This window comes from Leptosomus discolor, chromosome 17, assembly GCF_034619465.1.
Source record: "Leptosomus discolor isolate bLepDis1 chromosome 17, bLepDis1.hap2, whole genome shotgun sequence".
NCBI classification, from domain to species: Eukaryota; Metazoa; Chordata; class Aves; order Leptosomiformes; family Leptosomidae; genus Leptosomus; species Leptosomus discolor.
The window spans coordinates 14,469,112-14,493,230 of NC_141407.1; the positions used below are offsets into that span (position 1 = coordinate 14,469,112).

Genomic DNA, 24,119 nt, shown 5'->3' on the forward strand with positions numbered 1-24,119 from the left:
TAACCCTACTGTGCTCCAGGCTCTGCTCAGATTTCTTTCTTCTGACCCAATTTGTATATAGTAATCCAGATGAGATTTTTTTTCAGTGTCTTGAACAAGAGCACTAATGTTTGCTAGGATCAAATTTGCCTTTTTCACAGCCATGGCATAGTGCTCACATAGTCCTCCCGCTCTGTGAACTTGCCAAAATTCTGGAAAAGCAAACAAATGTAAGCCAGAATTTTCTCCCTTGTTCTGTGTGCATTTGTTCTCGTGTTAATGCCGTTTGAGGACAAAAATATAGCTGTGCATCAACCAATGCAAGAGCAACACTGTCCAGAGCTGCAGAAATAGCTGGTGTGAGCTGTAAAAATGTGACCTCTTAGCGAGTAGCAAAGCTTGAGGTGAATGCTTCACCTGGTCTCCACCCCCCCCGAGTTGAATCCTGCTGAGCTCTGTTTTTAGCGGTGAGTTCAAAAATAGCAAAGTAGCAGAGAAAACCCTCAGCTTTTCCTTCACGCTGAAAGATACTGACTTCCAAATGACTGTGATGCAAAGACATAAATAGGTCTAGTTTGGAGAAATGATATTTAATGGTGGTAGGAAACCAAAATCGGAAACCAAGTCAGCCTGCCAGCAGTTTGAGGTTTCCTAAGCACATTTATAGCCAGATGCATCTGGAAGCATTCCGTGCATGTGAGCATTATGAGAAATCCCTTTTACATGCATGCTCATGTTTTACAAATTAATCTTACGCTGTGAAGGGAGAGCCCAGCAGGAATGGAATTTCAGTGGGATTTCCTGCAGGCAGAAAAATGGACCAGGATGCCTACCAAGGGCTTCCTAAAAAGAGATCTTACCACACTGATCCGGTAAAAAACAGTGGAAGTGAGTAGCTAACTATCTCTTCAGTACCTGGGCACATGTCCAGATCTGAAAAAGATCAAGTGCTTAAATCTTGAGCACCATGTACCAAACTTCCCAGCGTATAGACTAAAGCTGCGTAGGTGGTTGCCCGTTCAGATCTCGCAGTCGCCATCATTACACCTATGCCATTCAGAAAGTCTACAGTGACATTTGAACATATATTAGCCTGGATGCTCCAGTATTTTAAAATCATCAAAATTGTGCCTGTGGCATCGTTTAGAGGCAGTTGTCACAAGAGGCAGAAATCAAGAGGAACAGCACAGGTCAGAGCTGGCAAGGGGAAAGACCTAATATCGTGGTGAGAAAATATACAGGACTGGGTTGTTTTACAGCTGAAAACAAACCCAGAAGTTCTGTATAGTCCTGCAGACAGGCTTTATCGTTAAAAATCGATTGTGCTTTCATGGAAAATCCCAGGTGACTGTGTTTGCTTGCAATTTTCCAATCAAAACGAAGCTCAGCTGAACTATGCAGTGAAGCTTGGGCTGTTATAGAGCTGTCATCGTCTAACTGAAATAAATTATTATATTCAGGGGAATCAAACATGCCCAGTAGTAGCTGGGTACATGAGCATCTACCCAATTCAATTAAATATATAGTCGGTAAAGTCTTAAAAACTACAAATCAGTTTAGTTTTCCTAAATAAGAACTCTTTTATAAATTGAAATGGGCTGTCTGCCTCTCATTGCAGATCCTGATGAAAACCTGTGTCATGAACAAGGAATTAGACTAAGGATGTTAGGTCAAGGGTAGAGTTAACAAACAGAGAAAGCACAAGCAGAAACAATGTTCTTTCTCATCTCAGCCTTGCCCAGAACTCACCACACTAATGCCAGGGGCTTTGCTGCTGCAGATAGGCGGGTTAGCCATGGTGAGGAAAGTCTTTACGTCTTGGTGGAAATTATTTACATCTTGACCTGCCTTTTGAATCAAACTGACCTTTGGAGATGGATCCCTGCCTAAATGCAAAGCTTGTCCAGCAGAGCTTAGGAGATGTGATGACTACACAGGTTTGATTCTGACAGATGGGGAATGAGTGAGATCCCCAATTCAGGGCACAGTGTGGCTCCTCCCAGGCACAGCATCTGGAGGCCCTTTCAATGCAATGCTGTGGAAAACAAGACACGCTTCATACTCTCTTGTGGATACTCAACTTTTGTTCTTTATGTTATCACCTCTTTCATCTAAAATGAAAGATACTTCTCCGTTTATGAGAAAACCATAACTCCTCAAGTCTTAATGAAAAGAGCATCAGCCCCTTCTGTGATTTCTGTTAGTCTTTACACCAGTGTAGCATATGACAGAAAGGATGAAATATCTTCGAGACTACTTAGTGTGGTCTGCAAGAGTGATAGATAGATACAAAGATGTATATGTACAACTATGCAAATATAGGTTTGCATATAGCTAGATTCAAAGCATAGATAGGTACTGATATAATGCAAACAGTCATCAATAATATCCAAGTCTCTACTCCCGGATAAATTGTGGTTTATATGAATTATTCCATTACATTGTGTGGGTATATATGCATTAATATAGAAAAATGTGGTCTCCTTGATAGAAGTCTCCTACTAATAGATGCCATTAATCAAAACCTAAATTTACAGTAGCTTTTGTTTTGTTTATTTCCTTTCAGTACATTCATTTTCAAATTATCACCACATTAATCATGTACAGTGCTTTAAACCAACTGCTGTGTGGTGAAACAGTTCTGGTTCCTCTCCATTACACTGAGCATTAGTTATGAAGACACAGTTCAAGGCTCTGTTTAGCCTGATTCTGTCCTGAACCTGATTGGAATCAGCTAGATTCCTCCTTGTAAATGGGTCAGTCACACAGAAAAAATATCAAATGTAGTCTTGAGATTGGGAAAAAAAAAAAAAAAAAAAAAAAAATAGAGAAAGAGAAAAAAAAAGAAATAATTTTATTTCTCTTCATTGATACCTGCCTGGTGGTTAAAAGAAGGATTAAAATGAGGTCATTAAACTTTCCCTGGAGACAAAACCCAGACCTCAGTGGTAATATGATTAATCAAATATAAAAGTGAAGCTACCCTGAATGAATAACTCATTTTTATAAAATATCTAATTACTGAAATGTCATCTGCTGCAGAAAAAGAAGGGGGGGAAATTAATTGCAATAACAATTCAAGAAGATAAAGTTTTTCTGAATTAGGTCTACACAAGAAGCTAAATTGAGTTGATTAAGTAATTTTGGTTTCGGGAACACCCTTGATGGAAGTTAGTAGTAATGAATTTTTCAGATCTTGGAGTTTAAAATTGCCAAAGACCAGTGATTTAAAAAATGGGAATGATAGTTTCATTACAGATTTCAATTGTCTGACACCAAAAAAAAAAAAAAAAGGAATATAAAAAAATGCTCTATTGGTCTCTCTCAGATTGGACTCATGTACTGCTTGGTGTAAAATCAAGACTAATATAATAATATAACCTCCTCTCTCGATGCTAGAGAGTGCAATCTCAGCCAACTAGAGCTACAGCACTGCACGGGAGGTGGAGCCCATGATGCTGCTCACGCCCTGCAGTGGTGGAAATCATCGTGGTCTCCACCACCTGATAGGTGTGTGTGGATTAGACACCATTCCCATAATCTCTGGTGTGTCAGTCAAGCTAAAATTTCAAGGAGAAATTGAACATTAATGCTCCTGTATCTCGCATATCTACCCACACCAGCATTTCTTGTCTAATGTTTATCTACCTGTAGCGTTTCTCCCAAATTTGAATGATTTCTTCAAGATTGTGTGCCTCTTTCTGCTTTTGGATATATGTTAAATATCCTAATTCTCCTCCTTAGCCCAGACCTGTCTTTGGAGGGCCCAATTCTGTTGCCTGAATGTAGACACCCAGCACCATCCATGAAGTCCCTGGTTAGGCAGGACGTCCACGCAGCCCTGGCAGGTACATCTCCACGTCTGCCAGATGTCCCAGGCAGATACCCATTTGTAGTGGATTATTTCATTATCTTTAAAGTACACAGCATCTCAGGCAGTGATGCGAGGCTGAGAAATTTAAATACATTTTGTAACTCCATTATTGCAAGGCACTGAAATAAATCCCCTTCTGAAGTTGGCTAACTTCCTTGGGTCGGCAGGTTTTTTAATTCTTCAATATTCTGTTGCCTTAAAAACAGTTGCTTCCAAGGGATGTCATTTTAAGAGGATATATATCTGGAATTTCATTAAGCACATTTCACTTATGAAATCTTTAGTGACATGCTGGGGGGAGGGGGGAGGAGATTTAGCAAAGGATTTGGTAGTGCTGTGAGTTTTCTCTTATCAAATGTTTCTAACTGTCCAGGATGTCTTAATGCTTCCCAATTGTAGAAGAAAGGGTCAGAACACAGAGAACAGCCAGAGTTAAAAATCGGAGAAGATGGTTAAAAGGTTTCAGATAGGTTTTCTGAGCATGGTAGAGTTGTTCAGCTTAGTGCAATAACAGGTTTTAATTGCCAAAAAATAACAGAAAATAATGTTTTCCTTCCTAAATTTGCAAATATATAGTGACTCCCTGTTTTCTTTGACCCAATATCCTCCCATTTCTCCCTGCTACATCGCTCTGACTTTCCTCTTGTAAATAGAATTACAGCAAGAAGCCTCTTGCTCATGGAAAGTCTGATGAATTACACAGTGTTTAATTTGGTCTTCATACTGTGCTCTGAATTACTGTAAGCGGGCAGGCCTGCATTTTTCTGTAATGGCAGATTTTGCTCTAATTGAAGATGTCCTTGCCTGTTGCAAGGGGTTGGACTAGATGATCTTTAAATGTCCCTTCCAACCCAAACTCTTCTGTGACTTTAGGGACTCCATCCAAAGGTGAGCTCGGAAAGGCAGGTTTCCTCTGCTTGCTTCGGGGCAGTGCTGCAGCCGAACTGTCTGGGTTTGTCTGCAGACTGGAGGGGCTCTTCAGCAACCCCTGCACGTGGAGACACGTCCCCCACTCCTGATTCCCTTCCTGTCAAAACCACAGCACAGGGGAGCAGGTCAGGGCACACAAATCTCCCTGAGGGTGGAAGCTCTTACCCCACCGACAGGCATTGCCGTTACTTTTTGTGCAGCAGGAAGGACAGAAAAAATTGGCCATCATGGCACCAACTCAGAAAATCGTATCTCTAAACCACAGCAGCAGCAGCAGTTATAGAATAAAACAACATTCGGTGCCTTTCTCCTACGAGGATGCTCTGTCCAGTCAGGAGCCCTGTTTATGACCAGATCTTGTGGGTTTTCCAGCATCTGATTGTGATGTTCGAATTTAGTCATTTAAAAACAAACAAAAAAATCCCCATGTGTGCTAATTCTGAGACTAATCTGGAAACAACAGAGATTTCAATTGCAGTGCAGAGGAGGTCTGAGCTGGAGTCAGCAGGCAGACCAGCTGAGCTGTGCTACACAGGAAACTTGTTAAAAGTCTCGATATGGGGATTATAGTGTACATAAAAAATGCAGTTGCGGTACTCTTAAAATTCTCCCTTTCCCAAATATCCGTCTTTAGATCCCAAAGGCACATGAGCAGCTTTTATATGCCTTAAAATCTGAAAAAATTAAATTAAAAACTCATTATGAGGAGTGGGCAGTTAATAAGAAAATCCTAAACCAGACTTATCAGCTTAAGGTCCTTCTTTATGAAACTTTATTACAGGTGCCTGAATTGAAACATCCTCTTCTATGCACATTTCACCAAAAAATACAGATTCAGACCTCTGCAGTACGTTTTTCTTGCTTAGGAGCTGAATTCTGTCACACAATTTTTGTCAGCCTGGTTTATCTGTAAATCAGGAAAAATAGGTTTTAAAAGTTTTGTTCAAAACAGTGCAGTGATTTGCTACTTTGTAGTTTGAAGAAAGAGAAAGAAATTTGAGGCTTGATGTTCCAACAAATGAATGAATTTCACCTTCTTTTAAGGAAGATGGGTTTTTTGGAGAGTAAGGGCCAGCAACGCAGTCTGCACATTGGAAAGCTCTCCTGCCATGCTGGCTGAGATGCAGGACGCCAGCGCTGCTTCGGCACTTCAGGAAGGCCGATGTATCGGACTGCCGTTGGCCTTCGAGACAGTGAAGCTTCACAACTGGTTGGTCTTTTGGCCTGTTTTTCCCCAGCCGTACAAACCTGTTCAGGTTCCTCGGTTGAAGCCAACGCGGTGCAGAGCCTGGGGAAGAACCGTGCTGGTGATCGAGCTCATCCTCAGCGCTTGGTTCTCTGCCAGCCTTCCCGTCTGGGAGATTTTCCATCCTGGTGGCTCGGCAGGGATCACGGGGCTACGTGGCAGTGCACTGAGGAGATCGATAGACTAATCCAGGCTGACCTAACGGATTTACCAAGTAACATATGAATTAATTATGGTCTCAGAGTCCTGCCCGAACCCGGGCGGCAGAGGGTGGGATACGGCTCCAGCCCGGTTCTGCAGCGACCTCGGGAGACATAGGCAAGTCCCTTAGCCTTTAGTTCTGCAGCCGAAAGGAAGCACAGGGCTGTCAACCACTGTAAAGCGATGATGTATCTGTGCAAAAATGTTTTATTATATAAATGCATGTATATAATTTTTTTTTTAAGAATGAGGCTTTGTAGGCAGTTCCAGCTGTTTTAAAATCTATGCCTCTATTTAAAAGATAGCATTGCTAATTACACCTGACAATCAAGTAGTCTGCAGAAAGGTATCAGCTACCTTTTCCTGCTGTTCATTCTGTAGGCAAGAAACAAAGGTATGTTAGACAAGAGAGCAAATGAAATGTTCAAAGGATTCTTGTCTAAAACTGGAAAATAAAAGGCTGTGCTATCAGATCAGAATTTTAACATATACTGTTTCCACCGGCTCCTGACATAAAATCTTTTGTTGTTGAGTATAACCATTGTTAAAGGTCACTGTTGCAAAGGCTTCATCATTTAGACAAGATGAGATCCCATTTTGGATAAATTCACAATTTTACTTCCTAACAAGGAGATAGTATCAGGATTTGAATGTACAAGAGTGCCGGGTTACAGCTTAAAGGCTTTTGTGTTCTGGAAACCACACTATGCCAGATTTCATGAGTTTCAGTGAGACGTGCAAGTCTCCAAAGTCAAGTAGGTTGATTAAAGTGGTGCTTTATAGCCTTTGAAATACAGATAAAGTACAACTTTCCTACACGGGGTTAATGTAGAATTATTTTTTTCTTGACAAGGCTATATGCCTTTCCAAGGACATAATTTTAATCTCTTCAAACCTTTCATGTGAATGTTGTAAAAAGCTCCTTTGTGTTGTAATGCATTTTTATAAAATATCTAAATTTCTATGCAAACTTCAAACTTCGTTTCATAAGATATATTTATCTGGAAATGGTTATCTTGCAGCAGGATAGTGTCTCGTGGCGTCATTTCTGTGGCATCTTTTCATACTTTTGCAAGAACGTGACACCGGATAACGGAAAAAAAATAGTGCTCATTGTCAGACATGCAAACTCCTTTTTTTTCTAATATCCTTTTACTATTAAGTGCTGTTGTCTCTGAACTCTTGGCAAGTACTCCAAGAGTCTTTGAACCAAGGTGAAAGCGAGACCTGCACATTCCTCACACCAGAGAGTCTGAAATGAGAGGGTGTTCTTCTGTTGCTTCTGAAAGAAAGAGTATTATTTTCTTTTCCTCTGTTCCCGCTTCGTCTTCATATTCAAAGAGTAAATCTTGTAATTCAATACTAGACGTTACTTGCTATTTTGAAAAAATAACACCAGTAAAGACAAAGCGTGAGGTCAATGGCTGCTGTCAGCTGCAGGAACACAATGGAGGTTGTGTGCACCCCATCATAGGATCAGCTTCAAAAGTGTAAAAGTCTAGGTCTTGCTTTTGTTTTTCAAAATCATCCAGCAGAAGTGAAACCAGCACGTTGAGACCCCACTGAACGTCTCTCATCATTCCTTGTCGAAGCTCCCAATAAACCAGCGGATGGTCTGGCTCCACCACACCATGCGCAGAGCTGCGAGAGCTCCTTTGCAGACAGGTGAGGCCTTTTAATGGCACAAACCGCTGAAGATAAAGGCAGAACTTCCAAAGCATCCTTTAAAAGTTGGTGAGGTAATTGTCATGCACTTCCCTCCGCTCGGCTGGGCAAGGCTGACTCCTGCCCGACTGCGACGAGCCGGTGCCTGCAGCCCGAGCAATTCATTTCTGAATGAGCACCGTGACAGCTGGGCCTCGTACCAGCGGAGCAAAACTGTGAGCTGGCAAGAGTGCATTGGGCTTTATAGATAACGTTTTGGGAGGCATTTGCCACATGGCATATGACTAGTCTGAAGTATGATATGCGGACGTGGCTGGACTGTGGAGTAGATCCAAGCGAACGTGAAGTTGAAGCAGGGATGCTGCAGTGCAGGGGATGTTGTGGGCAGAAGCCTGAAAAACCAACAGCAAAGGGGCTTGCGTAGGGGTTGCTGGATGGCGTAAAGCAGAGCAGGGGTGCGGTGGGCGGCCTCAGGAAAAAGCGAGGATGTGGGTACTTAGAAGGTGGTCGTCATTTGGGACCCCACCGAACTGAATAGTTCTTTAATAAAATATAATTAAGAAACGAGTATCTCAAAATCTGATTTGCAAAATATGGCTGATTTATGGAGATTTTGTGGGAATTCGGGTGAGCTTGTCATCTCTGCTGCACAATGGCAACGGTGGAGCGAGAACTTGGAGGTCACTGTTTGACTGTCACAGAAGCTGATAGCCAAGTCTGACCCGTACAGCACAGAAGGGGTAGGATAACTTGCAAAGCTAGTACAGTCATCCGTGCAGCAAACGATATTGGAAATTAAAGGTCAGAGAATTGATATTAAGGATTAAGAAAACAGCAATTAGGCTGCTAGGAAGAAAAGCTAAATTGCTGGTAGTAAGAGTGGGGGGAAAGAAAAAAAAGATTATTGATCTAAATACCAAGTTGGCAGGTACACAGAATACAATCTAGAGGTTTTTTACACCTCTGGGCTTATTCAACCCCCACGATAAAAAAATGCAGGCCTATAAAGATGGAATAAGAAGTAATCAATTAGGATGGCATTTGCTTGTTTCTGTGCTGCAGCTGGGCGGGCACACCACGATTAATGATTTATTAGGAGATTTTCATCTTTTTTTTTTCCCATTTCTCACAGATTGCTACAACCAAACCACAGTTATTTGTTAATTTGCCTGCTATTATACGTCTTTGTTAAATATTGTGCAGAAAAGGTAAACAGTTGGCTCGCGTGCCAGCACTTGCTCGGGAGTACAAGCGTGGGGGAGCTGGGGGTTGGTGTTCAGGCTCACACAGCAGCCCTCTGCGTGCCGGGTTCCCCAGCTGCGCGTCGTGTCGTATCCAGAGCTTGCTGCTAACGGGGTGGCCTGGCAGCAGAAGGTAGCCAGAGGTGGGACACCCCAGGCCACGCGCACACGGGCACTCATTCGCTCTCTCATTTCAGCTTCTCTTGACCTAGGGGACCTCGAGAGAAGACGCAGCACTTTGCAGCACTCATAGCTGTCAGGGGAAGGGCTCAGTCTAATAAGGGGACTGAGATGCCCTTGTTCTTCTACGTTAATCCATAGCTATAGGTCATAAAATACCCTATTTCTCTAGGCAATTCAGCTGTCATAAACTACTTCTGCCTGTAACAAATATTGCATCATCATTAGCAAATCTTGGAGACAACACAAAAATCTTTCATGCAGACATTCAGGCGAACAAGCCATTGCTTTCACAGCTTTTTAGCAAAACCAGCTAGAAAAAAAGAAAGAACGTTGGAAAAAGGAACTCCTTTTAGATGGAAGCCTGAATAATTATCTTTGTATTCATCCATCTCAATTCCACACCTCCCTAGGAGTGGCTGCAGCGAGCTAATTGGTTTTACTCTGCTGTGCGTGGCTTCACCGCCCAGACTCCAGATTTATTGCATAAAGTCAAGTCATTGTGTGGATTCATCATTTGTCCCCCCACATCAATCCCTTTCTCCTCCGGAGTGGTATTTGTCTGCATGTTCATATGCTGTCAGGTACTGAGTGAGACAAAAGACAAACTGTGGGATTAACAAATTTTAGTATAATCTGATGCAACCTGAAAATCAGGGTGAATTATTACCTTTTCAGCAAGACACGACTTCAGACAGGCCAGCTCCAGAGGGATGAGAGGACTTTTGCCAGCGCAGGCTTTTACGGGAGGGGAAGAAAATAGTCACTACAGAATTTAAGGGTTAAGAACATGCCAGTTTCAGAACAATCCTTATCTGAGAAGGGAAGCGAAGTGTGTAACAATCAGCCATAGAAATCCATGTGAATGGTTTTTTAAAAAAAGCACTCTGGAAATTAAGGACTTCAAATGCAACAATTGAAAATGAAGCTAAATGAAATACAGGGGAATAGGAATAAATGCTACAAGTATAGGTCAAGCACTGCTTTATCAATCTTATGTTTACTTCAGCAGCTCCTCTGTTGCCCATTGTTTTACCTTGTTTGGATAGATACGCTTCTCTTTATTTGAAAATCAATTGTAATCTTATGAAAGAGAACTTACAGCACAGGGAATGCTGGAAAGCAGCAAAGTGAAAGATGGCATTGTTCATTATCCTAAATTACTCCAGGATAGGGAGGGAATGACATTAAAGAAGTGTGGGTAGCTTTGAGCTGCCATCCTTCCTTTAGCAGATGTAATTTAATGTCATTACTTAATTTTATTAAAGGTAAAGACAATTGTGGACAATACATGTTATAGCATTTACTTATAATAATGAAAGCGGGGGAGTGTTAGAAGGAAGACAGACGGGCTCAGGTTTGGATTCCCGGTAGCTGCTGATCTGTAGCTGATGGAAATTGTTCTGTTCTTCATGGTGCATCTCTCCAAGATTTGCTTCTTAACCTGAATAGAAGTTCTTCGTATGGCTCCTTTGATTCCAGTGAAGCTACACTGTTCTCATCAGAAAAATATTTGCCTTTATAAGCATAATAGTCAATATCCACCCTTGGTGCTACATAGGACTGGTCATTCCCTTGCTGTACCTAAAGGGTATCAACAACAACTGGATGACCTCCTGGTTTGCTCAGTATATGCCAAACATCGTGGCTTTTACCCTAATGAAAAAGCTTTGTAGACTGTTGCAGTCTTCCTCCAGGCTTTATATTGAGATGTGCTTGTGTATTTATAATTTTTAATATACCTCATGTTTTTAAAGTGTCTTGTAGCAAACTTTATTGCTACAGGTCAAAAATGGATATTGTGATGGCTTTTACAGAAGCTGCTGTAAAATCTGTTGGCAATTGTGTGGGATTTTTCCATGTAACCAAACTCTTTGGCAGCACCTGGGTTATGATCTGCTAAAGGTGTTCAGCAGCCTGTAGGACTGGCCCTCTTAAATGTCTTAAATGCAACAGATGGCTTGGTCCTGTTGGGTTAATTCTGTTTAGTTCTGCAAGACGTAAGCCTGGTAGTAACGGAAGAAAAACTGTGGTCCTAGGTCAAAGACTTGAGATGGTTTCACAAAGTGTTTAAGTGCCTTGAAAGTACAATATGATATGTTGACATTAGCAGTGCAGCCATCAAGAGACTGCGGGCTCATCAGCTTGTCATTGCTGGCATGCCATACAACTTTAATTTAATGTAATGGGTGATAACTAGTGTGGATTTAGTAAGAGACGATCCTGCTTAACTAATCTCCTTGAGTTCTTTTGAGCAGACAAGGTTGATAATAGGAGTGTACATATGACATAATCTAATGGATTTTTCAAGAGGCTTTTGATAAATTTCCATATGATATTTCCCCTGGTTAAGCTGTGTGCTGCAGAGATTCCGAATTGAGCAAGAGAATGGGTAAAAAATCATGGGAAATAAAGAGAAAAGAAGAGCTGTAGCATGTACTGGAACTAGAATTATTCCTCAGCTTCCCACTGTTCTTCCCCACCACTCAGCATGGCTGGAGAGAGATGCCATCTGCATTCACTAATGAAAACTTGTTTAGGACAGGTGCATAACAGCAAAGAGGGCAAAATGCCATTCAGGATACCACTAAAGGGCAAATTTAAATTTACATTAATATAAGGCAGATTGAATATTTTTGCTGTCAGTGGTGGAATAATATATACTAAATATAAATGCACATTACTGAAAGTCTCCGGTGGGTGGGCATGGGTTAGGAGTGGAGAGGGACTCTTGTGCTAACAAAGGAATGATTTATTATCATTTACATAACCTGGCATTTGTGCACACCAAAGGCCAGATTTTCAGAAGTGCTCTGCTCCTGCATTTTGGGGCCAGGATTTCAGTTGCAGACTCAGAGCCAGCCGCTCCCATCGTTTCCCCAGTGTTTAATTTGCCATATGTCAATCAGAGCGTTGATTTGCAAGTGCTGCTAATAGGCAATGCTGAGAGATGAGGACAGTTGAAAATTTGGGAATGTGTCTTCTTGGCAGCTTTTGAGCCCCAAACACTGGAAGTATTCACAGGCCAGGATCCCCGATCAGCCGTATGATAAATCAAGGACTGGAAAGCAGAAAAGAATGCAGCTAATGCGTCAGGATATGCCTGAACGGGATGTGCTCCATGAAAATCAGTGGTAAATGAGAGAATTAGGCATCAGGAAAGGCTGTGGCAAAATCACAAGAAACACTTTAAATAATGAGACAAAATCAAATCAAAGGCAAGAAAGAAAGAAAATGAAGTGAAATCACTGAAGAAGCAATAAAATGCCATCACTGAAATCTGAATGAGGCAAAATACCTCAGGTTAAAGGGACATAGTCATCCTAAAAAACACGCATTGTAGTCTGCCATTTTTACCTGCTGTTGACAATTAACTCTCTGATTGCTGTAACTAAACAAGAATATCAAGAAAAATTTTGTTCATTTACTTCAAGCATTTGCTGAAACTTGGGCAGTGGCTGGGTGATAGCGGGTTTGTTCTCCTTTGGGCTGAGAGGTGAAACTAGGCTTTGAGAGATTTGGAAAAATATTCAAATAAAAAAGTAGGAAAACCAGAAGTGAGAAAGGGACGTGTTGCTCATAACATAAAACCCCATAGTCCTCTTTGTGGGACTGGTTGCCCAGTCAGTGTGCTGATGCAGGGGAGAGGGGAGTAACGGACATGAGGATTGACAGAAAACTCCCACCATGACCTCTCCTGTCTTTTATTTGCAGTATTCAGGAGAAGTTCCTGAGAACAGAGTGGAGGTTGTGGTAGCCAATCTGACGGTGATGGACCGGGACCAGCCTCACTCCCCCAACTGGAATGCCATCTACCGCATCATCAGCGGAGACCCCTCTGGCCATTTCACTATCCGGACAGACCCCGTCACCAACGAAGGCATGGTAACCGTTGTGAAGGTAAGGGGAAAGCCAAAGCAAACTTGTCACCCTTTCAGCTAGCTGAGGCTACAAGGATTGCCAGAAGTCTGCAGTTACTTCACATCTTCTCTACCTGGGAATACGACTGCTTGAATCTGTTGTTTCCCATCTCTCTCTGTGCAGGAGTCCTGAATGCTTTTACTTCAAGTGTATGTCACTGGTTCGGGGTTTCCCAACTCAGCCATGCCACCGTAAGCTTTCATAAACCTTTCACGTGCTGAAGACTCTTCCCGGCATCTGAGCCTGACCTCCACATCCCGCTCCTCCTCAGCTTTCTGAGCTCTGTAAGAGGGAACGGCACCAGGGCTGTGCAGCCCTGCCCTGCCTGTCGTGTTTAGGGCAGAGGCTGCACCTACTGCTTTCTGAGCCAGAAAACTCCCTGCTAGCTGTGAATCAGGGGTGGCGTTTCACTGCAGGGGATCAGTCAAGTGATCCTCTGTGAAATCAGGGAGTGCAGGAGAGATTGCAGGAGGAGTGAATTTCCTGGCAACAGAAGGAAGGATTTTCCTCTGACTGGGTTGCTTGGCAGAGAAAGTTGGAGAAATTTTCCTTTTCCGGGTGTCAAGCAATAAACACGCTGTGTGGGACAGATCCTCAGCTCAGAATAGCTCCACCCAAGTGAAAGCCACTCCCCAGGTTAGATCAGCAGAGAATCTTGTCCAAAGACTCTGAGAAGTAAGATGCTAAATACGCACTGGCCCTTCTTTCCTCTGTCCTATCAGCGTTAGGAGAGCTGAAACCCTCAAGATATCTGCAGCAAGTATCAAATTCTGTTTCCCTCCTTGCCTCCAAAGAACAGGACTTTATCTTCCTTTGAGTGTTTGCTTCCCTTTCAGTTACTGAGGCCAGCAGCCCAGGCAGTGAATTCTTCTGTAGTCATTACGCACAGCCAGAACATAACTGGATCCATTCAGCGTTCACTGAACCTCTTCCCAGATAAGATGCCTGTGGATGCTCCCTCTGACTACTAAAAAAGTGAAGGTGTCACGAATAGGCTGCTGTGATCTGTAGGAGCGCGCACGACACGCGCTGTGCGCCGCACCTGAAGAGGATAATACATGCTGTGATGGACAAAGCCTGCATCTTTTGATAAGTCTGGCCTTCTCTAACAGAAAGTTTTAATCAACAACTTGGGATGAAACACTAATGCTTAAAAAGCAGAGCGATTTAATAGCTCTGTGTTGAAAAAAAAGAGCCTTGCTCCCTTGTGGCTGATAAGTTGCAGTCATCCTTAATACATGCAGCGTGGGTATTAGGAAAAGTGACATCAGTGAAATGCCAGTGAGGTTACGCTGGTAGGAACGTGTGAGCTTGTGAGCTTGTCCTGGTCTCTGACCCTTAGGCTATGTGTGTGTGTCTGCAGATGCCACTTTGCTGAAACTTTAAGGGAGACGTCATCTTACCTGCTAGATGGTCTTTCAGCGGGGTCCTTTTATTTATCACTTTATTGCTCTGTAATGACGGTTGACAACCTTACCTGGTGCAATCTTACAAAACCTCTTCAAGCTTAGTAGTAGCTCTAGACACATCTATATGGATGCATATAAGTATGAAAGTATACACATATCTATATGTATATATTTTTCTGCTTAAACAGAAAATATTCAACAAAGTAAAATTCAAAAATTTAACTTCTGTTAACAGGGGCCAGTCTGAAATCTAAATGCCAATGTTTTCAGGGGAGGACCCCATATTCTTAATCTAGTAAAGTGTCGTGACCGTAGTTTAAAGGCACACCAGAGTCAACAACAGGGGATTTACGTCATCGTCACTGCTACACAAGGACTTCTGCATAATGAACCACCCCTTATTCAGAAATTGCAGGCAAAAAGCAGGGCAGATTTGCAAGACACCATTGATGCTGGTGTTGACTTTCCACTGCTGTGTAACCCACAGTGATCACAATGCAAAGAACCACGTGAAAATCCTATCTTGTCAAGCTGAGCTCAAAGCTTGAAATTGCATTGAATGTCTTCACTATATAACCTCACCTGATGCTCCTGGGCACCCAGAGTTTCTTACCCTTATCAAGCTGGGAGGCTTTTTGGTGTATTTTCAGCAGGGAGAATGAGTGAAATTGCTTGTGATTAAATTTTCATGGTGGAGAGGGGAAGACTCTTCGGATTCCACCTTCTTCTTTGAAATATTTTGTTCTCTGTTAATAAGTGAATATGCTTAAAGATTTGGGGAATGTATGCACGTCAAAGTGGGTGGCCAGTCAGAGCTTGTTCTTCGTGGTGTGGGAGCAGTCTCTTGCTGGTTTGATCCCTGATGGAGATTGAAAACACAGGTAAAAAATTAAGTCAAGAAATGAACATTTTATTTACAGACCCTGCATGGCTGGATTTTCATGTGGCTCTTTGAAGCTGCTTATACATAACTCCCCACTGCTGCAAGCAAAGGGGGTTGCATCTGGGCTGCAGCAGTCACAGAAACAGTGCAGGGAAGGGCGCTTGTGGAGAATCCCACCCCTCCACCAGCAATTTAGGGGCCAGAAATGCTTCCAAACCAAGAAGCCCTTTGGAGTTTAGATCCTGTTCATGGGGGCCATTTTGCGGCTGCTCTCAGCAAAACCGCATCTTCAGCTCCAGTCCAATCGCCAAAAGTGTAACATTTCCTTTTTCTGTTCATTTCCACAACCATGCAAGACCCTAATCTTCAAAGAAAGCCTTGATCAAGGGGAGAGAGAAACTTCCCACTCAGATGAGACACCGCAGAGAATGGAGACAATCTCCAGGAGCAGCAGTGACTGCCCTGTGGGAGCCGGCTAAGTAAAATGTTATTATAAACTCTGCATGGATCAGAGCTGTGAATTTATAATGCAGATGCTTCCGAAGCTTCCGTTATTATTTGCCTCAACAATAACATAAGGCAAATTTGTTCTCTTCAGTTAAAAGTATCTCGAGAAAAGGAGGACACGTGGCAAGCCCTCAGCATCCAGGTCGGAGAAGCTAGTGAAGGAGGAGGATGTGCACCATCTCCAGGGGGATATTTTGGAGCCGTTTGTGCCAGATCAGACACTGAACATCCAACAAGGGGTATCTGCAGAGGCACACGTGGAATTAAAAAGCAGGCAACAGTCCAGCACCTCCTTGTCCTGGGTGTAGAGGCTCCGTGTGCTTTTGCTCCTGCTGTTGGCCTGATCGTTGTGCAGCGTTTTCAGTGAGACGCATGGAGATGGAAGGGGTTAGTACAGTGTGAAGATGACGGTGTGCTCTGTGCACTGTTATCCTCAGAGGGAGCCAGTTTCAGGGAGAAGAAGTACGAACTGTCCTGGTAGAAATTGCTTATTACGGTGTGAAAGGAGTGTTGCTCAGGGCTGGACCGTGTCTGGCTGCGAGGGACTCCTGTCCCACCGGGGACAATAGCACAAATACTGCTGTGAAGACAGAGGCTCTTGATTTCACCTTGCTCCCAGAAGAGAGGGAAAGAAGCTGAGTGAGCAGCTCTACATTTTGGGGGGAATAATACCACTCCCTTGCATCAGGCCCCATCCTAGCAGATATGTGTGTGGTCAGTGAGTCCTGTGCATCATAAGGCAGGGAGCCGAGTGGTTCCTGCATCGGTGCCCCCTGGAGCTGCTCAGATCGCCCCCCCTCCCAGCTCCATCTGAGCCCCTACGGGGAGGGAGGTGCAGACTGGCTGTGGGTAAGGTTAGCAAACAGGGCAGCACAACAAAACAAAAAAAAAAAAAAAAGAAAGAAAGAAAACAAAACTGGAGGAGTATCAGTTAGAAGAGCGTGAAAAGAAATTGAGGAAATGCATTAATCAAATTGTTTCAAGGCCTTGAATTGTGTTTAAATGGGAACTTTCACCATGCTTCTTTTTGAATGCGGTACAGGTCCATGAGTCAGTGCTGGTGGGTGTACTGGGAATCTTTATGCTTCCTTTTTTTTTATTAAATGTTGGCCCTGCCTGTCAGAAAACCATTTAGCAATAGGAACATTTGCACTTCAATCAAACAGAGATTCCGCTGTTTTACCTTTTGCCCCTGAAATTTGTTTCTCTCGTGTAGCCTCCTATGATTTGATTTTTCTCCTGACAATACTGGGTTTTAAACAGAACATGGAAGCCCGATCTTGCTGATATAAATCAGTACAGCTCTAACGAAGTCAGTGTAACCGTGGCATTTTACACCGTGAGCGTACGCTTTGCAGACTCAGCGCTCGAGAAGGTATTAGGGAGAATGGTTACGCTTCTAAATTTATAAATTACGGCAAAGCATTTTTTAACAAGCAGAGGTGTGATCCTGCATAACTTAAGCCTCCCTGGCAGATGATTTGCGACTTCCCTCGTAATAATTAGTGGGATGGTTTAAAAATTATTGTACTGTGGTCCAGTCAGTTGTGCCAGCAAAGGCTCTTCACTCCTGGCTCCTAAGACGCATTGTGTTTGTGGGCGTGTTGAACAGAGATCCGTGGCCACCCAACAGCAGAACGTGTCTGTAGGAGTGGGCAGGCAACCTCAGGAGACCACGAGGTGTCTTGCAAGAGGATGAGAGGTCCCACTGGAAGGACTGCCTGATTAACCAGACCAGGTGTTGGCTCCTTGCAGCTCCACCTTTGCTTATAAACCCACTTAAGAGGAAGAATGAAGAGCACTTCAGGCTCATGGGTCCGCACAGGCTGTCCTAGTTACTTAGTCAGCAGCTTTAATTGCTAATAGCATTGTTAAGTACCTGTCCAGTCCCTCTGAACAGGCTCCGGCTGTTGCATTTAGAGCAGCCCTTGGTGGGTTCGTTCATTCGATGCTCAGCTGACAGAGGCGGGTTCCTTTTTGGAAATGGCTTAGCGCTGGAATGAAACACAGGGCAAATCCCCCCTGCTGTTTGCAATTTTTACGTTGTGGGGGTTTTTTAACTATTTGACCCTCCAAATACTGGAAAGCCAAATCATCCACTGGATTGAAGGTGGTCTGGATTTACACCTACAAAAGAACTGAGCTCAGGAGGAAACGAGATGAAGCAATGACTTTGATATCATCTGCCTTCTAAATCTTGCAGCTTTCAGCCAGGAGGTAGAATTTATTCTCTGCTTGGCTCTATACTTGCTTGTTTGTTTCAGGCAGTCGATTACGAGATGAACAGAGCTTTCATGCTGACAGTGATGGTTTCAAACCAAGCTCCCCTGGCCAGTGGCATCCAGATGTCCTTCCAGTCGACAGCAGGAGTCACCATTTCAGTCACAGACGTCAACGAAGCACCGTATTTCCCAACGAACCACAAGTTAATCAGGCTGGAGGAAGGGGTGCCTACGGGGACAGTCCTGACAACGTTTTCAGCAGTGGATCCTGATCGCTTCATGCAGCAGGCAGTAAGGTGGGAGACCAGGCGGGGGATTTCAGCTGCAGAAGTTTGGGGAGCAAAGCAGCTGAAAGCTGATTCACAAACTAACCGATGTGATATGAGTAAAATGCTCTGTAGGGACTGACACCCTCAGTCGAGTGCTTGCAGGGTATCCTGCAAGCTCGTAAACTCAGAATCCTCCCTTCTCCAGGTAAGCCAGACTCTGAGCAGCTGGGTCTGGGAGGGCAGACAGAGTTAGATCCCACGTTACTGGCTTGCAGAGCAGCAGTTTGTAGCTTGGAGTGCAAGCAGTCGATAGCAAAGTGTCCCCTGCCTTGCTACAAACACAGAGGTTAGGGCTGCATTGTACTAAATGTTTTGTCTCTGCCTTGTCAAGGATGCTTTGACCTGTGTTGTTCGTGCACTTTCTAAACACAGAGGTTTAGAAAAAGGCAGCTTTGTTATTTCTGTTTTATGGGGGGCAGGGAACTGAGGTGCAGATAAGGGCTAGGGCTAGAGTTCCAAAGGGAATGACTGAGATTTTTAGCCATGTCTTGTGTTGCTTCCAGAGGATTGAGGTTCAACCTGGCTTAAAAAGGACAGTGTGAGAGGAGCTGTCAGCCCCTTCAGAGCAAGGCTCGCTTGGTTACAAACAGCTGCTGAACAGGCTTTTAAGAGGTCGTATAGTTGAATACTGCCTAAGCGGTCAAACACCCGTGCACATGCCATTGGCACTTGGTCTTTATCTAAGGCCAGTCCATACAAAGCCCCCCAGTAGTCCATGCCTGAGCTGCAGTAGCCGAGATCTGTTCTGCCCTCCCCTTTCCCTTCAGACCAACTGCCAAACATAACCTCCTTGTTAGCTTCTTTCCCTATGGGATTCAGCTGGCAAAATTTTAGCTTTCTAAAAGTCAGATGTTTGATCTAAGCAGTTTAAGATCAGATTTAGCCCATGCAGCAACCAGGAGGGTGTCACTCACTGTATTTTGTCCCACCTGGGCAGACTGGGAGCTGAATCCACAGTCCAGGACCCCAGCTTGGGTGCCTTCCCACTGGGAAATACATGGGCAGAAAAGTCTGTGTGAAAATGAGAGTCCTTGTGACACCTTTCACAAGTGTTTCAGCCTCCATCTGTGCAGGCAGGAAATGTGTTTCCTGCTCTTGGATACTTCTACATCCACAGAAGTTTGTTTCTTTTTTACTCTGAGTCTGTAGGGACCACAGTATTTTTGACAAAACCTGAGTATACGACGTGACCACAGCCAAGGCCACTTAAACTTACATCAGTTGTGACATTTCATGTCAGGGAGAGTTTGAGATATTTCACCAGGCGGAGAGCTGTCTGGTCTAGAAAATTATAGTTTATTCACTGCCTCGTCTTGTTGTCTTTAGACAGGTATTGTGACTTTTGAGGAGAGAGACCATCCTAACTAACAAGCCAGTTTTTCTTATATTCTTTTTGAAATACTGGCCTTGGAAGGGTCTTTATTTCCCTGACGTCTGTACCAAGGCTGGTTTTCAAAAGAGAGAACAGCTCGTTTCTGATTGAATACTCCCTCTAACCTGGAGGTGGATGATCTGTAATCCAAACGAGCATCTGCCATTTCTAGGAGAAGGACTGGCTTTGCTGAGCCGTTCCTGTCATTGCACGGTACATGTGCAAGGTCTTGTAAGATTTTCTGTGCATATGAACAGCCAATTACTTGAGTTGTTTTTTCTGAGGGCTTCCAGGACACACGTTTTGTGTATCCACCAGCACTTCGTTCACAAACCCAAGTACAATCTCTCTTACCGTCTTTTCATCAGGACAGACCAATGCCAAGGCTTTGCAAGAAGCGGTGGGGCGTTGTTGGGGTCCTGTCTTTGTGAGCTATGCAACGGGTATTTTGGTTTTTCTTCACAGTTGGCGTTGGTGAGTTAGGAAAAAGGATACCCAAAAGGCTAAGCCTACAGAACCATGATGAGCCCTTCACAGAGAGCTGATCCAGCTGCTAGAGGCTTGCATACAGTTTTCAGTCTCTCTCTAAATAGTCTTTGATGAAATAGTTTTTTACAAAGAGAAGATAAGGAAGCAGGAGCGTCTCCAGTAAGGCACAGCTTGGCATGGCCAATGTCACACCTCAAGTTATCCTCATTAGCCACAGACACATTCACAAAGCCAGCTTCAAAACTGCATCCCTGGTCATTTAGCAGAGAAAGGGCAGGAGACTCACAGCAGTGATATTAGAAAGAAATGAAAACATCCCAAAGACTCTAGCTCCATGAAATGTAATTCTTTCCTTTGGCAGGGGCTTGTGCAGCTGTGTTGCTTTCCTGCGCACGTGGATTGACACAGCTCAAGTTTCACTTTGAGTTTCAGCTTCAAACAGTCCATTTCTGGAAAGGGATATTCACCAGAAGCCAGAAGTTCTCCTGCCTGCGTATCTAACTAAAACCAAAAAATTATATAAAACTATCAGCAGGTCTGAGTTACCCATGAAATAAGCTCAGCTTTTGTTTGCTTATTTCAGTAATTTATAGTTTGGCCATTTATTAGCTTCCAGTCTACGTAATAAGGGTCCATCTCAACTCAAATTGTACAAAACTGAGAAGCAGAAATCAAAAGCAATGAATAAAATAAACCCAAGGAAACCAGCAAGCGAGAAAGGTAAACAGAACATGTTGATCTGGAGAACATGGAGAAATTTGCCCCAAACAAACCATGTTCATAGCTGGCTGCATAGGACATGAACAAACTTGGGCAATGTGTTGACTGAGTAGTTGGGAGGCAAGTCTGCCGTTGGGTCTTTCCAGCCCAAGACATGCTGGGGACTGCCAAGGGGACCCCCTTGTTGCTACTCTCTTCAGACCTCCCACGTGCATAGGCTCTTCTTACCTGCTATTTGAGGAGCATATAAAAATGTTTCAGGAGAACAGACCTGAAACTGCTTCACCATTGGGTCCACGCCTTAATACAGCTGTGAGTTCCCATTGTAGTGTCCCCAAGGCAATTGCTGCTGAAGATACGATTCTGATCTGAAAGGCAGCCCTGAATACTGCTACTCTCCCAGTGTGGTATTTCCCAAACTGTTGTTTGTTAGTGATGGAAGAAAGCAGGAATATCCATGGCTTTAGAGCAAGAGCTATTTTAGGACAGGCAGTGTTAAGAGAAGGAGAGAGCAGGAATCCATCCTTTAATTCAGGCATATGAATGCAGTGGTCATTGCAGACCCCGTTTCTCCTCGGCTGCAGAGACCTCAGGCTATGTCCACTCCCAGCAGCAGGAGACTGGCCTGCAAGTGGCACTTAGTGGAAAGGAAAACCTTTAAAAGGGAAGAAATAGAAAAACTGGGTAATTGTAGAGGTCAAAAAAAAAGATACTCAATTAGCATTTTGTTTGTCAACAAAACCAGTTATCTAAAGGTCCTTTGAATCATGGGTCAGGAGTCCAGAAAAACCTTATTTCAAGCAATATTAAGGATATGTCAGTGAAAAGACTGCCATGTATTTATTTCCTTTCTCTGTAGATACTCTAAGCTGTCAGATCCTGCAAACTGGCTGAACATTAATGCCACAAATGGTCAGATCACTACTGCTGCTGTCCTTGATCGAGAGTCAGACTACATTAAGAATAATGTCTACGAGGCCACATTCTTGGCGGCTGACAACGGTGAGCCCAGGCTTCACATTGTTCATGCTTCAATAAGACTCTAATGTGATGCATTAAGAGAAATGATGCCCTGACAGAGTTGTCAGTATAAGTTATCTTTTTCCCAGGTTTTTATGGTCAAAAATGTGAAAGTGGGACGGGAAATTGCTGGAGTAAATTAAATGTGCACAGTATACGGAGAGTGTTATTAAGGGAAAGGGAGGGCAAATGGAAAATCGATTTGGGGAGTTCAGTGTAGGCGGTGTAGCCTGAACTTAAAAAATATCAAAGGGATGTGCTCTCCATGGGCTGCCGAACACACGGGTCCCGGTAATCGTCCCGAAGGCACTGATCAGAGCATTCAGGAAGCCTTCCATCAAGAAACCGGAAATAATTGTAGGGGATGGCAGGAGGGTATTAAAAATAAGCCAATCCATTGAACTGCTGTGGCTTTCATGAAAGGTGTCTGTCTGTCTATCATTGGAGCTAATCCCTCTCTCTGTCCGCTACCGTTTCTGAACGGTCCAGCCATCATCAGAGCATCTGGATGCTGGTGTACTTTATTATCAAAGTCGCTGAGGCCGGTACAGATCTTCTCGTGGAGAAGTCCTGTTAAGGCTTGCTCTTCTGTACTCATTAAAGATCACACAGCGCTTTTGGTCAAATTAGCACTGTGAACCTCAGCGCTGGTCACACTCGAGGGCAAGCAGTCCTTTGCTGCTCCCCTGGATTCCTCTTCCTAATTCTGATTAGGAGGAGTCGTTGGCATTTTTTTACTAACTATACCTAAATGTGGCCATGCTGTTACTTCAGTCATCAGTTCCTACAGTTGGGAAAGGCTCTGTGGAGGGCTCCAGTAGATTCCCTGGGGAAGGAGAGGGCCTTCCTCCCCCTCTCCCACCCTCGCCTTCCCCCTGCAGGGTGCTGAGTGCTCACATCAAACCAGAGCCATGCTTCAGCAGCAAAATCAAGTCTGTGAGCACCTAAGTACATTGCTCATACTCCATAGGTGCTTTCAGGACAGCGTTTGTGTTAGCTCTTGTCATCCCTCAGGCTGGAGGGTGCCATGTCCGTTAGGAGCAGATACGGTGGTGCTTGCAGGTAAAATGAAAACTTCCTCCCTCTGGGGTTTCAGGCTTCACTTCAGCCATTGCATCCTGGGGCACGGGGGCAAGGCAAACTCATGGAAGAGTTTCAATACTGAGTAGCAGTACCAAGGTGCAAATTTTGCCCCTTCTTTATGCCATCAATGGTAGAACTGGTGTGGTCCCCCAGCCCCAGCGTAAGCTTCCCAGGGCAGTGAAAGCTGAAGTAGTTTCAAGGGGATCTAGCAGCATTCATCTGCAAGAGCCTCGGGGTGGAACAGGTCAAATGAGTTGGCCGGGGCTACTCACAAAAGCAGTGGTAGAGCTTGAACCCATCAAACTAATCCTCACCATCTGACCTTGCAAATCTTGGGCACTTAGTACAGCATGATTTGGTATTAACCCCTTCCCTTGGCTTCTGTGCTGATGCTGCAATGCATCAGCACTTCCACATCCATCATTCAGCAGCTCAGAAAGTGAGGACCTAGATAAATCTCTTTATTCTGAAAAATTAATCTATCACTGGTATATTGCAGCCATTAAAATGCATATAAAGCAACACCTTATTTAAAATTCTGTCTAGAGTGCTTAGGATAACAGCTAAAGTTTTATCTAGGCTAATAGACTCTTTCCACATTTCTCCCAAGTTCCAAGTTCTCCAGCATCACATACTTATCAAAGAAAGACTTTGAGTTGGGGGTTTTGGTGAGGATTTTTCTTGCTTGCTTGAAGAAGCACTAGCATCTTGTTTCCTTGAAGTTCGTTTTGCTGTTTTCACTATATGATAAAGAAGATATTTAGCCAAATACTCCCTGGATATGCTCTCTTTCTCTCCCAGGGCTACCATACAGAGATACTCACTTCAGGTCTTGGCTGCAATGTAAG

The 24,119-nt window shown here is 43.7% G+C and overlaps 1 protein-coding gene across 2 annotated transcripts in view; it reads left to right on the forward strand.

Moving 5' to 3' along the window:
- Positions 1 to 24,119, forward strand: part of CDH4 (cadherin 4) — a 459,703-nt gene that overhangs the window by 423,611 nt on the left and 11,973 nt on the right. For both annotated transcript variants that reach the window (XM_086474518.1, XM_086474517.1), the window contains exons 9-11: positions 13,031 to 13,216; positions 18,301 to 18,554; positions 22,028 to 22,170. In XM_086474518.1, coding sequence (XP_086330644.1) covers positions 13,031 to 13,216; positions 18,301 to 18,554; positions 22,028 to 22,170 — 583 coding nt within the window. The remainder of the gene's footprint in view (positions 1 to 13,030; positions 13,217 to 18,300; positions 18,555 to 22,027; positions 22,171 to 24,119) is intronic.